General features: G+C 44.9%; 1 protein-coding gene across 1 annotated transcript in view; it reads left to right on the forward strand.

Moving 5' to 3' along the window:
- The first annotated feature begins 2,240 nt into the window (after positions 1-2,240).
- The window catches only part of COG3 (component of oligomeric golgi complex 3), a 131,447-nt gene continuing 115,872 nt past the window's right edge, over positions 2,241-17,815 (forward strand). Inside the window, exons 1-5 of the mRNA XM_069758266.1 lie at positions 2,241-2,448; positions 5,112-5,258; positions 6,887-6,948; positions 14,758-14,923; positions 16,204-16,278. Coding sequence (XP_069614367.1) covers positions 2,293-2,448; positions 5,112-5,258; positions 6,887-6,948; positions 14,758-14,923; positions 16,204-16,278 — 606 coding nt within the window. The 5' untranslated portion in view covers positions 2,241-2,292. The remainder of the gene's footprint in view (positions 2,449-5,111; positions 5,259-6,886; positions 6,949-14,757; positions 14,924-16,203; positions 16,279-17,815) is intronic.

Here is a 17,815-nt window from a genome sequence, read left to right on the forward strand (position 1 = left end):
GCTGGACACACTGGGGCAATACTGGAGACCATGTGGCAGATTGCTGGACACACTGGGGCAATACAGGAGACCATGGGGCAGATTGCTGGACACACTGGGGCAATACAGGAGACCATGGGGCAGATTGCTGGACACACTGGGGCAATACAGGAGACTATGGGGCAGATTGCTGGACACACTGGGGCAATACTGGAGACCATGGGGCAGAATGCTGGACACACTGGGGCAATACAGGAGACTATGGGGCAGATTGCTGGACACACTGAATACTGGAGACCATGGGGCAGATTTCAGGACACATTGAGGCAATGCTGGAGACCCTGGGGCAGACTTCTGGACATACTGGGGCAATGCTGGAGACCATGGGGCAGATTGCTGGACACACCGGGGCAATACTGGAGACCATGGGGCAGATTGCTGGACACACCGGGGCAATACTGGAGACCATGGGGCAGAATGCTGGACACACTGGGGCAATACAGGAGACCATGGGGCAGATTGCTGGACACACCGGGGCAATACTGGAGACCATGGGGCAGAATGCTGGACACACTGGGGCAATACAGGAGACCATGGGGCAGATTGCTGGACACACTGGGGCAATACTGGAGACCCTGGGGCAGATTTCTGGACACATTGAGGCAATGCTGGAGACCCTGGGGCAGACTTCTGGACACACTGGGGCAATGCTGGACACTGGGGCAGATTGCTGGACACACTGGGGGTAATATGCTGGACACACTGGGGCAATGCTGGACACTGGGGGTAATATGCTGGACACACTGGGGCAGACTGCTGGACACACTGGGGAAAGGCTGGACACTGGGGCAGATTGCTGGACACACTGGGGGCAGTGCTGGACATACTGGGGCAGATTGCTGGACACACTGGGGGTAATATGCTGGACACACTGGGGCAGATTGCTGGACAACATGGGGGTAATATGCTGGACACACTGGGGCAGATTGCTGGACAACATGGGGGTAATATGCTGGACACACTGGGGGCAGGACTTGAGGCATGGGCAGAATGTAGATACGGGGCATGATTGGAGACACGGGGCAGGATTGGATCATGGGGCAGGACGGATACGATGGAGGCTGGTGGGGCAGGATGTGGAGATCATATGGGGTAGAATGGATACTCATGAGGGCAGGATGGGAGAACATATGGCTGGAGCCAGGAATGAGATAAACGGGGCCAGGGTGGGGAATAGTGTTACCATAGGGGATAATTAAGGGATATTATTACTGCAGTGATGTATTTATTTTATTTTTTGAGTATACTGTTTTAAATGGGGGGGGCGGTCCTGTTACTGTGCAGAGTGACACTATATCACCTTTTTTTCTTCATGTGGTGTAATGTAGAAGTTGTGAAAAATTAAGTAATGTGTTCTGCAAGCGGAGCTCGAGATAACTGTGTTATTTCCTGCAGAAACGAGTCCTGGCTGGAAGGAATGATGGCGGTCTTTGCTGGATGAAAGATGAAGGACTTCACCTAGAGACGTCACTGGTGAGTCAGTGTTACCTATACACTGACACTATACACTGTATACTATATAGAGGTCCTGTGTATAATGTCACCAGTGATCTCTGTATTACCTCTACACAGACACTGCATACTAAGTACAGATCTCCTGTGAATACTGGCACTTATGGTGATAGTATTGTGCTTTTTTTTTTATTACTGATCAGTATTGTAGTATTCAGTCACTATGTGGTGGTAATATGTGGTCTGGAAATGGTGCGGTGGTATTTGTCCCTTGTATGTAGTATTATTCGGTCACTATGTGGCCTGGTCATGGTGTGGTGGTATTAAGTCACAGGTGTGGCATGTGGGGGTGACACCATTAGGCCCAGTTTAACTTCTACAAAACAGGAAAACCATTTTTGGTAACCTTTGTGTGTAGTGTTTCGGGGGGGGGGGGTTCCGGGCGCCAAACTCGGGAACAGCCCCGGGCGGCAAAAGCTCTAGCTACGCCTCTGGGTGACCGTCCGCTCCGGCCCTGTTCTGTACTGGCCGTTCCGCACATTTCCGGCAGAATTTACCTGAAAACCCTACAGACTCCGCCTCTCCTGACAGCGTGGAAGCCGTGACGTCAGCAGTCCTGTCAGAGGTACGCGCTGCTATTGGCTTTCCACGTCCCTTGCAGCAGACGTAGTGGGCGTGGTTACTGCCTTGGAACCATTTCCGGGTCATGTGACCCCGCCCCTTGGCAGTGTTGCCAGGTTTCAGGATCCCGGAAGCGGATCTGACAGGACCTGCTACTGTGGCTGGCCGTCTGTGGTGAGGATGATGGCGGCGGCCGGGGCGGATGGGCTGGAGGCTCGGGAGAGGCTGACATTGTGGGACCGGAGGTCGGAGCCGCTGGCGCCACTGACGGAGAGACAGACAGATTCCGTCCTGGAGCTGAAGGCAGCGGCTGAGGAGCTGCCAATCCCCGCAGAGGTGGGTGACAGCCTGTGGGGTCGTCAGCGGGGCTGGGGTGGGGTCCGCTCCGCAGGGCAGTGTGGCTGGCTCCTGCAGGTAAGAGCAGGGGGCCTGATGGCGGGGGCAGAGTCAGGGGCGTCCTCACAGCACTGTGACAGGGCAGGTTCTCCCCCTGACCAGCAGTCACCATCCGTGTATGGGCAGCACGGCCCGGCTCGCTGTGGTGGCCGCACTCGGATGCATCCGTTTATTTCAGAGCTGATCGCCAGTGTATATCAGTGTGAGGGGCCGCGCTGTCCTGCTCCGTACACTGTTTATGTCCAGAGCTGCTGATCGGGGGGCGGAGGGTGTCAGATCACTGATTGGATATTGACGACCCATCCAAGGTACAGGACATTAATACCAGTTCACTGCACATCCCCTTTAAGAAATCACTTCTACAATGCTGCAGTGTTGTTTTTGTGTCCAATATGCAGCAATTTATACAGTAGAGATTGCGCATCAGTCACATGTAGATGTATCTTAAAGGGAACCTGTCACCCCCAAAATCGAAGGTGAGCGGCTTCAGGCTGTGGCTCCGGTGTACTTTGTCTGCCCTGTTGAGGGCAGAGCAAAGTACTGCAGTGCGCAGGTACCAGGAAAGGTCAGAGAGGCCCAGCGCCTGTGCACTGCAGTACTTTGCTCTTCCCTCAACATGGCAAACAAAGTACGCTGGAGCCGCAGCGAGAAGACAAGAAGAGGACGTCATCGTAAGAAGATAGGAGGCCCCGGACCGTGACACCCATCGGACCGGACTGCAGCAGGACCGCCCCTGGGTGAGTAAAATCTAGCCTCTTTTTCTCCTCTTTCAGGATACATCGGGGGCTTATCTACAGCATTACAGAATGCTGTAGATAAGCCCCTGATGCTGGTGGGCTTAGCTCACCTTTGATTTTGGGGGTGACGGGTTCCCTTTAAAGAGGTTTTTAAAAAACAAACTGTGCTTTGCTCACCCTCTCCAGGTCCAGCCCTGAGTCTCTGATTGTGGTGTCTGCTACTGCCTGCAGCGCTGATGCCACATCAACAACATGGCAGCCAATCAGTGAGCTCATTGTGCTGTCAAATCTGGTACAGCTACTTGACTCCCTGACTGCTGATACGCTTTTGACGTGAGGTCCGCACTGCAAACAATGACCGACACTGGCAGCAGTGGTGGAGACTTGACACTGGGCGCGGGGAGAGTGAGTAACATTTTTTTTTCTAATGGAGAGGGGTAAAGGATTTGTTCCCCCATTCTTATATTCAGCAGAATACATTACATTGAGAATGAGCCTTTACTATGACACAGCGCAGATAGAATCCTCAGCGTGAATTGATCGGAGCTGCGGATATGAAGCCCGCGACAAGTCTGTTTATGGTGCTGATGTCGCTATGTGGAGCAAATCCATGGGAATCTATCCGAACAGTATTACATAGCAGACCTACAAGTACTCCCTAATGTTCCCTCCGGGGTACGATTACCACAGGTTGAGAACATCTCTAGATCACCCTAAGAAATGAGATATTGTGGTCGATTCACACATGCGGTTAAAGTTTGTAATGCAATGCACAATGCTCATTCCACAGTGAAAAGCAATCGTGGAATTACTGCTGTGGATTATGTGCTGTGCACTTGTTGTGCATTTTTCACATCACATTGGAATCCAAGATTAAATTCTGAGCCCACAATCTATAGCCTGAATAATAATAATGTGATCATTACACAACATGCGGCGTAGGACCTATGCCTACTCATAAGGCTGGCCATAAATGTGAGATCATCTGCTGACACCAGGCAGCCTCTCTGATGTCTTTACACAAGTAAAGGGCTCGATCACACCACCGTAATATTGATCTGAGTGCTGTCTGTGCAAAGAAGGAAAAATGGACAGCACACAGAAAATACTGGGACCAGTGTTATTCAGTGGGGCAGTGCAGGGGAGCGTTTTTGTTTTTTACTGACTGTATCTGCGTATGGAAGAAAAAAATCACAGCATGCACTAGTTTTATTTCTTCTGTAAATTGGATGAGTCTCGCCCATTCACATCTATGGATGTGTATATAAAAAAAAAAAAACCGCAAGGATCCACAGTGTAGCATCTGATTTTTGTAGATGCATTACAATTCTGTAGCATAAGAAACTATAAATGATTAATAGTGGCTGCTGTAAATCAAGGATTGTATATAAATGGCAAGTGAGAAAAAAAGAATTTTTTGGATGAATCTCAGACTGTTTTTGTACAGTCGTATGAACCTCCCCTGATATTGACACATCACTGCAGCTGAGCCATATTATTGTGCGGCATCCAGGTCAGGGCATTGTGACCTTCCTACTTCCTGCCACCTTCCTCGGTGCCTATCCTGAGTAGTTATTTCTTGTTACTACGTCATCATTTACATCTCACTGCTGTGTCTTGGTGTCACCTGGCCTAATAATAATCTGCAGAATTGTGACTGCAGCTCTATTCTGTACTGTAGCCTGCATGGATTAGAATCTATACTATAAATGTAATGCAATGTATTACATAGTATATAACCAGGGCAAGTAATTTCTATATCTTATGCTCAACTTTTTACATAATATTTTACTTGGTAAACGTTATTTTGCTTCCAAAGGTGAACAGACTTAAAAATGTAACTTTTTTTCTTCTATCCCTTTTCAGCTCCCCATAGAAGACTTATGCAGCTTGTCCTCCACGTCACTGACTGTAAGTCTATCAGGAGCTGTTCCAGAGTCTACAGAAGGCATCTTACAGCAAGGATTCTCCGCACTTGGAATGGAGGATGATCGAATTGAAACTGCACAGCAAGTATGTTTGATGGTGATTACTACTGAAAATCTATTAGTAAAGAGTGGTTGCCTAGAGTAGGACCCAATTTTCCCACTATCTACAGTCCTAGTAGCACCCCCTAAATATAGTAAAATCTATTCACTAGTCACAGCATGCCTCAACCCCCACGTACTCTATAGTCTCAAATGACACCTTCTCTACTAGAGATCTCAGCTTAATTATCCTCAATCAGTAACAGCAGGACCCACTCAGCCTGTCTCCCCTTCTCTGCGGTCACAGGAGGGCCTCCCACCCGTCTCTGCGGTCACAGGAGGGCCTCCCACCCGTCTCTGCGGTCACAGGAGGGCCTCCCACCCGTCTCTGCGGTCACAGGAGGGCCTCCCACCCGTCTCTGCGGTCACAGGAGGGCCTCCCACCCGTCTCTGCGGTCACAGGAGGGCCTCCCACCCGTCTCTGCGGTCACAGGAGGGCCTCCCACCCGTCTCTGCGGTCACGCAAAATATACTTGATTAAGTACAATGGAAAGACAAAAAACACACCCAATAAAAACATTTAAAGGTAATCAAATGACAAAATATGGCATAAAAAAAGCTCAAAATAGAGCCCTTACCTACATTGTGTCAGTAGAGATTGAGATTTCCTGGACTGGTGGAGAGAAAACAGCCTCCACTATAAGGCTGGGATCACGTGTCAGCTGCAGGGCGGTAATGTGAATAGCTGAGTATTGAGCAGTAAAACCACCCATTGTTCCATGAGGTTCTACAGCAAGCTTATGTATAGTGTATATAAGGCAAAGGCTTCACCTGGGATCCATGGATCTGAGGATGCATGACACATGGTAAACTAGGCTAAAGCTTCCTTCTCATCTGACTCCTCCAGACTTTGTCTAATTTTGATGGATGCACAGCTAGTGTGATGACAGCTTTATCATATGGTTTTCTAGCATTGCTGAAGGGCTGTAAGTAGTGGTGATTGGAGATAAGGCGCACACTGCTCTACTTAACCATCACATTTAGCTATACAGCAGACTGGTGTGAGAATGGAGCTGCCGATCATTTGAAGGGTTTCTCCAGCAATGCTGATTTCCATAGTACAAGGTGAGTGGTGCTGATGACAGCACATCCGTTGAATAGGACACCCGCCAAGACTGCCCATCGTGTGTCCCAGCTGCTGTGTAGTCTGTACGTCCTCAGGTCCAATCTCCTCCCGATGTGGAAGTGAACACAAGTCTAGAACGCCTCTTGTGAGCAACAGTCTGAGGCTACGTTCACATTTGCGTTGTTGGGCACAGCGTCGGCGACGCAACCAACAACGCATGTACACAACGCAGCGTTTTGCGACTCATGCGTTATCATAAGATCGTACAGAGCAGGAATTTCGGCGCAGGGAAAATGCTACAAGTAGCGTCCTCTGCGCCCTGTCTGTGCGTCAATATGACGCGTGCATCGTAAAACGCAATACAACGCATACCGGCGCATGTCCATGCGCCCCCCATGTTAAAGAGAGGGGCGCGTGACGTATGCGTCGACGACGCTGCGCCCAACACCGCAAATGTGAAAGTAGCCTGAAATAACTTGCAATTATTTGCGACCTGTTTTAGTGTGTTGTTGTTTTCGACTTAAACATTTGGCTTTTTCTTTCTGCAGTTCTTTTCTTGGTTCGCCCAGTTACAGACCCACATGGATCAAGATGAAGGAGCAAAGTACAGGTGTGGTATTATGTGATGTTTGTTTCCTTTGTGAAATGGCTCATCCGCGTGTAATAAAGTGTTAGCACCAGCAAAATAGCAGAGAATGCTACTAAAACCTGTCTACTATTACATTGGAAATAATATTGCACATTTACGGTAAGGCCACATGACATATATTTTAATTTCTGACTGTTTCACTGGGTTTACTGGATGGCTCCAGCAGAGAAAAATATTTATAGTAGAATAGTATAATCCGAATTAAAGTCCACATTTATCATTTTTGGTAGTGATCCGAAATTCTGAATATCTAAAATGCAGCAAAGTGTTCTCTAAATGGAGCATTTGTCTAAGATTACAACCTAGCATATAGAATTTTTATATAAATTCTTCCCTGTAAGAGATACTTTCCTACACCCATGATTTTTTTAGTTTTGTGGAGCCTTTTTTGTTTTTTTTATCATCCGAACCTTTTGCTCATTTCTTAACCCTTTTCTGCCATTAGACGTACTATTCCGTCCATGTGGGGTGGGTCCTACTTCCCATGGACGGAGTAGAACGTCATAGGCGATCAGCCGCACTCACTGGGGGAGCGCGGCCGATTGCTGCCGGGTGTCAGCTGATTATTACAGCTGACATCCGGCACTATGTGCCAGGAGCGGTCACGGACCGCTCCTGGCACATTAACCCCGGAACACTGCGATCAAACATGATCGCAGCGTTCTGGTGGCATAGGGAAGCATCGCGCAGCGAGGGGGCTCCCTGCGTGCTTCCCTAAGACCCTCGGAGCAACGCGATGTGATCGCGTTGCTCCGAGGGTCTCCTCCCTCCTCCTTCCTGCAGGCCCCGGATCCAAAATGGCCGCAGTGGGCCTTCCGGGTCCTGCAGGGAGGTGTCTTGCAAGGGCCTGCTCAGAGCAGGAGCTTGCAAGCCTGCAGCACTGCCTGTCAGATCGCTGATCTGACACCGTGCTATGCAGTGTCAGATCAGCGATCTGACACTATAACATGATGTCTTCCCCTGAGGCAATGCTATAAAGTGAAAAAATATATATTTACATATGTAAAAAAAAAAAAATATTGTTCCACTAAATACATTTCTTTAAATAATAAAAAATAAAAGTGCACATATTTAGTATCGCTGCGTCCGTAACGACCCAACCTATAATACTGTCCCGCTAGTTAACCCCTTCAGTGATCACTGTAAAAAGGCAAAAAACGCTTTATTATCATACCGCCAAACAAAAGGATTATCACGTGATTAAAAAGACGGATATAAATAATCATGGTACCATTGAAAACGTCTTCTTGTCCTGCAAAAAACAAGCCACCTTACAGCGTCATCAGCCTAAAAATAAAAGTTATAGTCCTCAGAATAAAGCGATGCAAAAATAATTTTTTATAGAAAATAGATTTTATCGTATAAAAGCGCCAAAACGTAAAAAAAATGTTATAAGAGATATCGCTGTAATCGTACTGACCCGAAGAATAAAACTGCTTTATCGTTATTGTCAAACGTGGAACGGTATATACGTCCCCCCCTTCGATTCCCCCCCCCCCCCCCCCCAAAAAAAAAGAAATTCACAAATTGCTGGTTTTTGTTCATTCTACCTCACGAAAATCAGAATAAAAAGCGATCAAAAAATGTCACGTGCCCGAAAGTGGTACCAATAAAAACGTCAACTCATCCCGCAAAAATCAAGACCTCGCATGACTCTGGACCAAAATATGGAAAAATTATAGCTCTCAAAATGTGGAGACGCTAAAACTATTTTTTGCAATAAAAAGCGTCTTTTAGTATGTGACAGCTGCCAATCCTAAAAATCTGCAAAAAACCCGCTATAAAAGTAAATCAAACCCCCTTCATCACCCCCTTAGGGTTGGGGCTACAGGTAGGGTTGGGGCTACAGGTAGGGTTGGGGCTACAGGTAGGGTTGGGGCTACAGGTAGGGTTGGGGCTACAGGTAGGGTTGGGATTACGGTTAGGGGTGTGGTTAGGGTTGGAATTAGGGATATGGTTGGGATTAGGGTTGGGGGCATGTTTGGGTTAGGGGTGTGGTTTGGGTTAGGGGTGTGGTTTGGGTTAGGGGTGTGGTTTGGGTTAGGGGTGTGGTTTGGGTTAGGGGTGTGGTTTGGGTTAGGGTTTCAGTTAGAATTGGGGGGTTTCCACTGTTTAGGCACATCAGAAGCTCTCCAGACGCGACATGGCGTCTGATCTCAATTCCAACCAATTCTGCGTTGAAAAAGTAAAACAGTGCTCCTTCCCTTCCGAGCTCTCCCGTGTGCCAAAACAGGGTTTTACCGCAACATATGGGGTATCGGCGTACTCAGGACAAATTGGACAACAACTTTTGGGGTCCAATTTCTCTGTTTACCCTTGGGAAAATAAAAATTTGGGGGACTAAAAAATAATTTTTGTGGGAAAAAATGATTTTTTTATTTTCACGGCTTTGCGTTATAAACACTTGGGGGTTCAAAGTTCTCAAAACACCTCTAGATAAGTTCCTTAGGGGGTCTAGTTTCCAATATGGGGTCACTTGTGGGGGATTTCTACTGTTTAGGTACATCAGGGGCTCTGCAAAAGCAATGTGATGCCTGCAGACCATTCCATCTAAGTCTGCATTCCAAACGGCACTCCTTCCCTTCTGAGCCCTCCCATGCGCCCAAACGGTGGTTCCCCCCCCCACATATGGGGTATCAGCGTACTCAGGACAAATTGGACATCAACTTTTGGGGTCCAATTTCATCTGTTACCCTTGGGAAAATACAAAACTGGGGGCTAAAAAATAATTTTTGTGGACAATTTTTATTTTTTTATTTTCACTGCTGTGCGTTATAAACTGCAGTGAAACACTTGGGGGTTTAAAGTGCTCACCACATATCTAGATAAGTTCCTTAAGCTAGGGTCACATTGCGTTATGTGACCGCGTTTAACAGACTACGTTACACCGCGGTGTAACGTAGTCCGTTAGCACCGCCATTAAATGTAATGGCGAACGCATCGCTAGCGCACGCCCACGTTGGGCGTGCGCTAGCGATGTGCCGTCATTTGAGTGACGGACCGCGAACGCTGCTTGCAGCGTTCGCGGTCCGTTCCTCGCTAGCGCAGGTCGGACTGCCCTAACGCAATGTGACCCTAGCCTTAGGGGGTCTACTTTTCAAAATGGTGTCACTTGTGGGGGTTTCAATGATTAGGCACATCAGGGGCTCTCCAAACGCGACATGGCGTCCCATCTCAATTCTAGTCAATTTTGCATTGAAAAGTCAAACGGCGCTCCTTCCCTTCCGAGCTCTGCCATGCACCCAAACAGTAGTTTACCCCCACACATGGGCTATCAGCATACTCAGGAGAAATTGCACAACTTTTGGGGTCCAATTTCTTCTGTTACCCTTGAGAAAATAAAAAAATTGTGGGCGAAAAGGTCATTTTTGTGAAAAAATATGATTTTTTATTTTTACAGCTCTACATAATAAACATCTGTGAAGCACTTGGTGGGTCAAAGTGCTCACAATACATCTAGATAAGTTCCTTAGGGGGTCTACTTTCCAAAATGGTGTCACTTGTGGGGGGTTTCAATGTTTAGGCACATCAGGGGCTCTGCAAACGCGACATGGCGTCCTCTCTCAATTCCAGTCAATTTTGTATTGAAAAGTCAAACAGCGCTCCTTCCCTTCCGAGCTCAGCCATGCGCCCAAACAGTGGTTTACCCCCACATATGGGGTATCAGCATACTCAGAACAAATTGTACAATAACTTTTGGGGTCCAATTTCTCCTGTTACCCTTGGGAAAAAAAAAATTGAAGCTAAATTAAATTTTTTTTGAAAAAGTTAAATGTTCATTTTTTTTTTTTTTTTTTTTTTAAACATTCCAAAAATTCCTGTGAAACACCTGAAGGGTTAATAAACTTCTTGAATGTGGTTTTGAGTACCTTGAGGGGTGCAGTTTTTAGAATGGTGTCACTTTTGGGTATTTTCTATCATATAGACCCTTCAAAGTGACTTCAAATGTGATGTAGTCCCTAAGAATAAATGGTGTAAAAATGAGAAATTGCTGGTCAACTTTTAACCCTTATAACTCCCTAACAAAAAAAAAAATTTGGTTCCAAAATTGTGCAGATGTGAAGTAGACATGTGGGAAATGTTACTTATTAATTATTTTGTGTGATATATCTCTGTGATTTAAGGGCATAAAAATTCAAAGTTGGAAAATTGTGAAATTTTCTCCAAATTTCCATTTTTTTCACAAATAAACGCAGATAATATCAAAGAAATTTTACCACTATCATGAAGTACAATATGTCACGAGAAAAAGTGTCAGAATCTCTGGGATTCGTTGAAGCGTTCCAGAGTTATTACCTCATAAAGGGACAGGGTCAGAATGGTAAAATTGGCCCGATCATTAACGTGCAAACCACCCTTGGGGTTAAAGGTGTTGTCCACTTTTCAGTCAAGCCAGTTTTTTTTTTTTTATTCTATATTCTCATTATATGACAGCAGACTAGTTGCTGGGAAGTGAAAACAAATTATATAATATATGCAAATATCAAATACTGGAGGTAACCAAAATATAAGACATCAAGTATTACAATAAACAAGATCTACCAAGGCAATTTAATATATAATCTCAATCTTTATTATTATATCAATTAGGCACAACACTACAAAATGTTACATAAAATAAACCGCATAAATGTTTTAACCTGAGGTCACTCCACGTTAATGGGCGCGTGCCCGCTGTCCATCGCTCCGTTGCCCGCCACAGCCAGTGTCCCGGAAGTCGCACTGTGCATAACTGCACAGCAGGAGTTCCGATTGGACACCGAGTGGGGAGGGGGTGGGCAGTGATGACACAGCAGACATGCGCACCAGTGGGGAGCTCTAAATCGCCATTTTGGAAGTGGGCTATATTGCAAATAGTCTGGAGTATCCCCTCTTCATCACAAGACAGTGTTCACGAAGTCTGGATTACTCTCATATTGATTGTAGTAGTAGTATACGTCATTATGTACTAGATGGTGGCCCGATTCTAACGCATCGGGTATTCTAGAATATGCATGGACACGTAGTATATTGCCCGGCCACGTAGTATATTGCCCGGCCACGTAGTATATTGCCCGGCCACGTAGTATATTGCCCGGCCACGTAATATACAGCACAGAGCCACGTAATATACAGCACAGAGCCACATAGTATATTGCACAGCGACATAGTATACAGCACAGAGCTTCTGAAGAGCTCTTGTAGTCCTGGCGCCTGTGTGCGGTGTATGCGGCAGCTTCCGGTCCCAGGGTTGGTATGAGCGCAGGACCTGTGATGACGTCATACGCAGCATCAATAGTAAAAACTTGGTCACACAGGGTTAATAGCAGCGATTACGGAGTGCGGTACCCGCCGCCCGTTACCGCTGGCATTAACCCTGTGTGAGCCGTGAGTGGAGGGGAGTATGCAGGCGCCGGGCACTGACTGCAGGGGAGTAGGGAGGGACTAATCGAACTGTGCCCGTCGCTGATTGGTCACGGCAGCCATGACAGGCAGCTGGTGATACAAATCAGCGACGCAGGATTTCCGTGACGGAAGTTGCAGACAGAAAGACAGACAGACGGAAGTACCCCTTAGACAAATATATATATATATATATATATATATATATATATATATATATATATATATATATATATATATATTTATATATTTATTTTAGATGGTTGCCCAATTCTAACGCATCGGGTATTCTAGAATATGTATGTCCACGTAGTATATTGCCCAGTGACGTAGTATACAGCACAGAGCCACATAGTATATTGCCGAGTGACGTAGTATACAGCACAGAGCCACATAGTATATTGCCGAGTGACGTAGTATACAGCACAGAGCCACGTAGTATATTGCACAGCCCATGTAGTATATTGCCCAGCCACGTATGACACAGGTTATAAAAATAAAAAATAAACATATATTCACCTTCCGCAGGCGCGTTGTAGCACTGTCGCATCTTTCGGTCCCAGGGTGTGCTGTGCTGACGTCGCGGTCACGTGACCGTGACGTCACGGCAGGTCCTTGTCGTGCAGAACCTGCCGTGACGTTGCGGTCACATGACCGTGTAGCGGTCACATGACCGTGACGTCACGGCAGGTCCTTTTCGCGCAGGCGCACAGGACTTGTGATGACGTCGCGGTCACATGACCGTGACGTCATGGCAGGTCCTTCTGCCAGACCATCCGTGCGACCAGAACGTGCATCGCGAGGAGCCGGAAAGGCGGCGTAGGTATTTATATAATCATTTTTTATTTTTTTTAATTATTTTTAACATTCAATGTTTTTACTATTGACGCTGCATAGGCTGCGTCAATAGTAAAAAAAACTTGGTCACACAGGGTTAATAGCAGCGGTAACTGACTGCATTACACCGCGGTCCGTTACTGCTGCCATTAACCCTGTGTGAGGGCAGACTGGAGGGGTGTATGCAGGCGCCGGGCAGTGAGTGCGGGGAGTAAGGAGCGGCCATTTTCTTCTGGACTGTGTGCGTCGCTGATTGGTCGCGGCAGCCGAGACCAATCAGCGAACGAATAACCGTTACAGAAGGACAGACAGACGGAAGTACCCCTTAGACAATTATATAGTAGATAGATCTTTCGCAATGTTACAGATTTTTTTTTTTTAATTGAGTAGAGAAAAGATGGCCATCTAGTGGATCTATTTGTTATTGCAGCGTTTGTTTTATGTGAATAAATGATGAGGACTTTTGTTGTTGTTGGGTATTACAACAAAAATAATAAAACCTAGTATATGAATAATTTATACAAGAAAATAGAAATCTAAATAAGAAAAGGAAATAAAAATAAAAAATAAAATAAGAATACAAATGTATTAAAAAATATAATGCTAAAAAAGCTAAATTGTATTATACGTAGAATCAAAATAGAACCCTTAAAATGTAGATTCAATGGCGAGAAGTATCCACAATTAGATTCATTATCAGAATGAATAAGCATAATTAAATTATTTGTTAGGACACGGCACTATAATCAGTAGGGTCACAGATCCGGCCTATAATTTGGAGATTCAGTCCGTTCATCATGCTGTTCTCATATTCTGTAACATAATGATACAAGACCGCATTAATCCAAAATGTCCCGGTAATGACACTGAAAGCACTATGAATAACATAAACCCAGACCCCCACAGCAATGTCAAGAATCAAGGAAGGAATAGAGCAGAATTAACAAGGTCGTTAAGGCCTTTTGGCTTGTCGGTATCCAGCATAGTGATCCATTTGATTTCCTATTGCTCTAGTATTTTTTTCATATCCCCACCTCTGGATCCCAGGTGAATCTTCTTTATGCCTCTAAAACGTCAGAGGCATCAATTACAATTGTGATGTTCCCTGAAGCGTTTCGGGATATTTTTCACTTACTGAGCTGTTCTGTAGTTTTGATAAAATTACTGTTTTATCTACTGCAGATCTACCAGTTCTCTGAATGCTGAGCTCTGTGTCACACCAAGATTGGCAGCTCTGTATGTACACTGTGCATAGGCAGAAAGCTGCCCATCAGTGATGGTGCTGGGTTATACAGAGCTCCTGAGTGTGGAGGGTAACATGGCAGCAGGTTTACTAGTCCTCTAGTCACAGTCTCCTGCTGGTAAAACTGTAATTTTATCAAACTTACAGCGGGCAGCAGTGTGACACCTCACTGGAATCAGGGTCTCTGTCTCTAGGTTAAGCTGCTCTCAGATTAGGTGGCAAAAACCTTGTGACAGATTTCCAATGAATAAATGAATGATTTCTCCGTCTGTCAGTGATAAATGTACTTTCTATTTTGGTTCTTTTAGAGAGATGAGGGAATACCTCTCTGGCTTCCAGGATCAGTGTGACGCCATACTGAACGATGTGAATGTCGCCCTGCAGCATCTAGAGTCTCTACAGAAACAGTACCTATTTGTATCCACAAAAACGGGGACATTACATGAAGCCTGTGAGCAGCTTCTGAAGGAACAGGTACAGTATGTTTCATGAGCTAACGGGAAGCATTAATGCCGCCACGTATGTCATACTCTGAATCACTGTTGCCTTTTAGTTAAAGCATAGTTGTGAACTCTGGTCACCTTGTGACTAAAATGACTGCTCCGAAAGGCCAGGCCAAGGCGTCTTCTCTGCTTAGCCAGACGGACAGTCCTCTTCTGTATGTGTAGGGAAAGATCGGTCGGTCTAGGGGAGCAGGGCAGGAGAGAGTACCCGGGGCTTGACTCTTGCACTGGTCTTTCTAGTTGCATTGTCCCCAACTGGTGTTTTGCGTATCCGTAAAAACGTACTTTAGAGAGTATTTTGGAGTGAACTACACATAATGGCTGCCAGCTCCCCATTCGTGCTGCCCACAGGTCCCTTTACCAGAACTTTAGATCAGTGACAGCTGACACTTTTATCAGTATATGTGATCCTGTGGGGATGCACCGTATGTCATTCATGTCAGATCATTACTGATGCTAATTAATACTTTAATTTATTACATATACAAATATGTGGTTGTTATTCATTAGTTTCCGATCTGTGACTCTTCCCTCTGTCCTGCAGTTATAACGACATGTTGAGTGGTAGATTTGCAGTAATTAAAGACCTATCATTTGCAGATCATTGTCATATATCACCCTTTCATGAAGGTTTTTTTTTTTAGTATTTTTAGTAAGATCGACTCTTGTTATAGTTAAATGAACACTTTTGACTTGATAAACCTATGTTAGGGTTGACCAGGGTAAATATTGCTTTAGAATGACTAATTTCTAAGGGTATCTCTTCCAGTTTTGTATAGCACTTTATAACATTGAAACCTATTGGTACAGATGTATCCAACTGGTGTGAGAGTGAAGTAAGACGCCTATGGCAAATGATCAGGCTGCTGAAGCTTTTTTTTTTTAATGGTGTATTCTGATTAGTTGCCATCGTCAACAACTTCACTTTTCCTTTGCACCAGTCTTAAAACCTCTTCCCTATTCAATTCACTTTAAAGCAATTATTCATTACACCCTTTGCTGCATCCAGTAGTGTTCAGCATTATAGGTTTATCTGCCACGGTGTTCAAGGATAATTTAAAGTTTGAGAATTGTTACAAGCCTATGTACATAAAATAACAAAGTTCAGATTTTTACCCCATCAATATTTATTTCCATATCCAGGCTTATTATCTGTTCATCTGCGTTCTTGTGAGTTAGAAATTACATTGGCTCTAACGTACAAATGTCTTCATTGTGATCCTTTAGTCATTGTTGTTTCTTTCTCTACAGTCTGAACTCGTCAACCTCGCCGAGAGCATTCAACAGAAACTTTCATACTTTAATGAGCTAGAAAATATTAGCACAGTAAGTATTATTTGTAGCCTCTAGATAAGACCAGATACAACCTATGGTATTTCATTAATAATATGGCAGAATATATAACATTTGCTGTGTCGATAATTTGCTGTTGTAAGTAGGAAACTGAAGCGAGATTCTTCCTAAAATGTAAATAAGTGGGACCTGTTTGGGGACTTTGTATATCATAGAACCCCTGGCAAAAACTATGGAATCACCGACCTTAGAGGATGTTCATTCAGTTGTTTTATTTTTGTAGAAAAAAGCAGATCACAGACATGGCACAAAACTAGTCATTTCAAATGGTAATTTTCTGGCTTTAAGAAACAGTAAAAGAAATCAAGAACAAAAAATGTGGTAGTCAGTAATGGTTACTTTTTTGCAACCAAGCATAGGGAGAAATTATGGAGTCACTCAATTCTGAGAAAAATAATATGGAATCATGAAAAACAAACAAACAAAAAAAAAACACTCCAAACATCACTAGTATTTTGTTGCACCACCTCTCAGCTTGCAGTCTCTGAGGCATGGACTTAATGAGTGTCACACAGAACTCTTCATCAATCTGGCTCCAACTTTCTCTGATTGCTGTTGCCAGATCAGCTTTGCAGGTTGGAGCCTTGTCATGGACCATTTTCTTCAACTTCCACCAACGATTTTCAATTGGATTGAGATCCGGACTATTTGCAGGCCATGACATTGACCTTATGTGTCTTTTTTTCAAGGAGTGTTTTCACAGTTTTTGCTCTATGGCAATATACATTATCATCTTGAAAAATGATTTCATCATCCCCAAACATCCTTTCAATTGATGGGATAAGAAAGTGTCCAAAATATCAACATAAACTTGTGAATTTATTGAACATGTAATGAAAGCCATCTTCCCAGTGTCTTTACCTGACATGCAGCCCCATATCATCAATGACTGTGGAAATTTGCATGTTCTCTCCAGGCAGTCATCTTTATAAATCTCATTGGAACGTCACAAAACAAAAGTTCCAGCATCATCACCTTGCCCAATGCAGATTCGTGATTCATCACTGAATGACTTTCATCCAGTCATCCACAGTCCACGATTGCTTTTCCTTAGCCCATTGTAACCTTGTTTTTTGCTGTTTAGGTTTTAATGATGGCTTTCGTTTAGCTTTTCTGGTATGTAAATCCCATATCCTTTAGGCAGTTTCTTAAGGTACCGTCACACATAACGATATTGTTAACGATATCGTTGCTTTTTGTCACGTAGCAACGATATCGTTAAGGAAATCGTTATGTGTGACAACGATCAGGCCCCTGCTGGGAGATCGTTGGTCGCTGAGGAAAGTCCAGAACTTTATTTCGTCGCTGGATCTCCCACTGACATCGCTGGATCGGCGTGTGTGACGCCGATCCAGCGATGTCTTCACTGGTAACCAGGGTAAACATCGGGTTACTAAGCGCAGGGCCGCGCTTAGTAACCCGATGTTTACCCTGGTTACCAGCGTAAACATTAAAAAAACAAACACTACATACTTACCTTCAGCTGTCTGTCCCCGGCGCTCTGCTTCTC

Source organism: Ranitomeya imitator, chromosome 3, assembly GCF_032444005.1.
Source record: "Ranitomeya imitator isolate aRanImi1 chromosome 3, aRanImi1.pri, whole genome shotgun sequence".
NCBI lineage: Eukaryota > Metazoa > Chordata > Amphibia > Anura > Dendrobatidae > Ranitomeya > Ranitomeya imitator.